The sequence below is a fragment of the Neodiprion virginianus genome, chromosome 5 (genome assembly GCF_021901495.1).
Source record: "Neodiprion virginianus isolate iyNeoVirg1 chromosome 5, iyNeoVirg1.1, whole genome shotgun sequence".
NCBI classification, from domain to species: domain Eukaryota; kingdom Metazoa; phylum Arthropoda; class Insecta; order Hymenoptera; family Diprionidae; genus Neodiprion; species Neodiprion virginianus.
Window position 1 is genome coordinate 8,013,899 of NC_060881.1, and position 3,405 is coordinate 8,017,303.

Genomic DNA, 3,405 nt, shown 5'->3' on the forward strand with positions numbered 1-3,405 from the left:
TCGGTGATTTTAGATAGAACAGGCCTACACTACTTTTTTGTGACCCCCATATTTATTAATCAGAAAAAAATAGATTCTAAGGGTTTGAGATGCCACTATTTTAGTAAATATTTTTTCATGGCAGATGCCACTGACACAACTACTTTTTCAGACTTCGATCGCTGGCAGCCCTGGCATGTAAACTCAAGCAACGTTCCAGTTTTCACGTATCATTCAATTTGCAATCAAATATGAGATTGAAGCTCTTTATTTTAATGTGACGATGCATTTTCAAGAAAATCGTTATTTCCTATAACTTAGGAATTATTTGAAATTCACGATTAGTATACTATTGTACAGCAGAACATAAACATTATTTCCAAGTTTAATTCCTTCAACATAATTCTAAACTTGCAAAATAGGGATATTTTCTTCAGCAATGAATTTAACAGAAATTTTAGAAATAAGAACTTTGTTGTTGGATTTGTTAGAAAACATCTAGCAATTTTGTTGTTTTTCTTCCAGATTCAATTGGGAGTTGAAGCTGATAAATTCGTTGAACAGGACGTGGGGCATACAATGGCCTCACGAAGTAGTTTGAGTCCCACGTGGACATTTCCTTCTCGTAATAGTCCTGGGTGGGTCACCAGGGAGGTCTGTGGCAACTGCAATCAATCGAGTTCCAGGAATGTTCCCCAAGTGGTGGCAAAGTGTCTAGATTGCACGTACCTTCTTTGCCAACCATGTCTGATGGCTCATCAAAGGGTACAAACTGATTAACACTATCATCTCTATGCTTTTAACATATTTTAGTTGATGCTAAAACACACTGTCCGACTAAAGGGAGAATAAATGTATTAATGAAAACCTCTTTTCTGTCTAAAGGGTCGTCTGACAAGAAATCACGGAATTCAACTTGACACAAGAAGCAATACACCAAGTCCATCTTCAGCTGTTACCTCTTACTCAACCCCACCAACAATTACCTTCTATTGCGATGTTCATCGGGAAATTATAAAACTTTACTGCGAGCCTTGTGAAGTGGTATTATGTGAAGTATGCGTAAACAAGGATCACAGGGGTCATTTTGTGTACCAATTGTGGAGGGCTACTAGAGGTGGTGAATTTACTCCGCTCCATATATTGAATGAAATTTGCAGTGCAATCTCAAACATTCTACGAGGGATTGAACTAGTCGAGGTAATGACTTTTCTTGTTCAATCCCAGCATATATATTAATAAAGTGGATCGGCCGAGTAATTTGATACCACAGTTCTGTATCATAAAAAAAAACACAATTCTGATATGTCTTCTTTTTTTTTATTCAGCATACTCACGAAAATATGGAGAGATGGGTGATTCAGACAGACCCTTTTTTGAGGATAAGGATCTCTGAAGGGTTTCCTATACATTGTGAAGAGCAAGAGAAATTGCTGACTGCAATTCAGAGAATAAAGCTGATGAGAGACGAAAGACTAGAGGTTAGAGCACAAGCTCTTACGAAAATACTCCTTGGACTATGGGATATTTTTAACAGACTCAGGGAAGCAATCGATCAACACACGACAAATAATCCGAACGAACTTTGGGTATCAAGGAAACGGGTGCCAAAGAGGTTAGTTCTTTTTTCTTTTTATTTAGCAATATGTACATCGTGATTATGAGAAAATGTAATATTTTAACCACTTGCCAATCACAGGCGATCAATTAAAGGCAGTGAAAATTTGTATATATAAAAGGTGTATATTGCTCCTTCCAATATCTTTGACCATTAGGTCAGATAATAAATGACTAAAATCTACTTATATCTATGCACAGGTGCTTCAGATTCGTCAATATCAGAATTCTGTAGTACTCAGGGACGACGACTGGATGTCATTCCCAGATTCAAATATCAATTTGGTAAATTCATTCGCCTCCGTGGGACCAGTCACTTTTGGAAATCCAGGCCCCATAGGAGATCGTCGATCTGTTAGAGGTCGGACAGCGGCAATAGAAACTCCCATGGGCAGTAGTAGGATAGTATCCAACTTCCCACGGCATGTCATACCTCGTGGTAGACCTGTGCTAGGATGCGATCTTGTCGTATCTTTGAAAATCAATCGCAGTTTAAATTCTATGGGACTAAGAACAGTTGCTATTTGTGGTTCAGAAGGGAACAAAGATGGAGAGTTATGCAGACCCTGGGGTGTTTGCTGCGACAAGAATGGATATATCATCGTAGCAGACAGATCGAATAATCGTATTCAAATTTTTCAAGAAAATGGTACTTTCGTAAGAAAATTTGGTACCCAGGGCTCTGGTCCGGGTCAATTTGATCGACCCGCCGGTGTAGCTACAGACTCGCAAAGCCACATTGTGGTTGCTGACAAAGATAACCATAGAATTCAAATTCTTACCATCGAAGGACTATTTCTACATACATTTGGTGAAAAGGGCTCTAGGCCAGGCCAATTCAATTACCCTTGGGATGTGGCTGTTAATTCTGAAGGCCAAATAGTTGTCTCTGACACACGAAATCATCGTATTCAACTATTCACACACCAAGGTGTATATTTAGGAAAGTTTGGCTTCGAAAATACCACTGGTCCTTCAAAGCACTTTGATTCGCCTCGAGGTGTTGCTTTCTCTCCAGAGGGCAACATAATTGTAACCGACTTCAACAATCACCGGCTAGTCGTTATTCCGCCGAACTTGGGAACCGCAAGGTTCTTAGGTGGGGAAGGTACTGGTTCAAAGCAATTCTTGAGACCACAGGGTGTTGTGGTAGACGACGACGGGCACATCATAGTTGCAGATTCTAGAAATCACAGGATACAGATATTCGAGCCGTCAGGAGAGTTAATGTGGAGGATAGGAAGTTCGGGTAAAGCACCTGGTGAACTCGATAGACCCGCGGGCATAACATTAACACCCAATGGAGCAATAGTTGTCGTTGACTTCGGTAACAACAGAATTCAAATATTCTAGATTTTAAGAAGCAAAAACCAATACCGTCAAGATAAATCATCTTCATCAAAAACCAATACCGTTGCAAAACTGTATAACTCAGAAACTGAGGTCAATCACTTGATACATTTTTAGCAAGAAGTATGTAGCGTGTTATCTGTTTATAGAAGCTTTTTTTCGAGTCGAGCTTAGGCATATATACCGGGTGTCCCATTTTAATCTTACATTTTTCGATTCAGATTGTGGTTTTCATGTGGTTTGGGTTTTGTATGGTACCTTCCGGACAGCGCTAAATAGTCAAAAATGGAGTTCCAACATGAAAACCACAATCTGAATCGAAAAATGTTTCTTACAAAAGTTGTTAGTTTCAATGCAATGCATTATTTTGTCATAAAAAAAAGTTGGGTTTCCCTTAAAAAAAAACCATGTCAGCCATCGTAGCGTCGCTATTGTAAATTTGGGACCTTGAAACAAAAT

At 39.1% G+C, this 3,405-nt stretch overlaps 1 protein-coding gene across 1 annotated transcript; it reads left to right on the forward strand.

Moving 5' to 3' along the window:
• Window positions 1-502: 502 nt before the first annotated feature.
• LOC124304772 (E3 ubiquitin-protein ligase TRIM71-like) lies at window positions 503-2,966 on the forward strand. Its single transcript, XM_046763391.1, has 4 exons — window positions 503-744; window positions 865-1,179; window positions 1,308-1,568; window positions 1,798-2,966. Exons 1-4 carry the CDS (start codon window positions 559-561, stop codon window positions 2,947-2,949), a joined length of 1,914 nt encoding a protein of 637 aa, XP_046619347.1. The 5' UTR covers window positions 503-558; the 3' UTR covers window positions 2,950-2,966.
• Window positions 2,967-3,405: the final 439 nt, after the last annotated feature.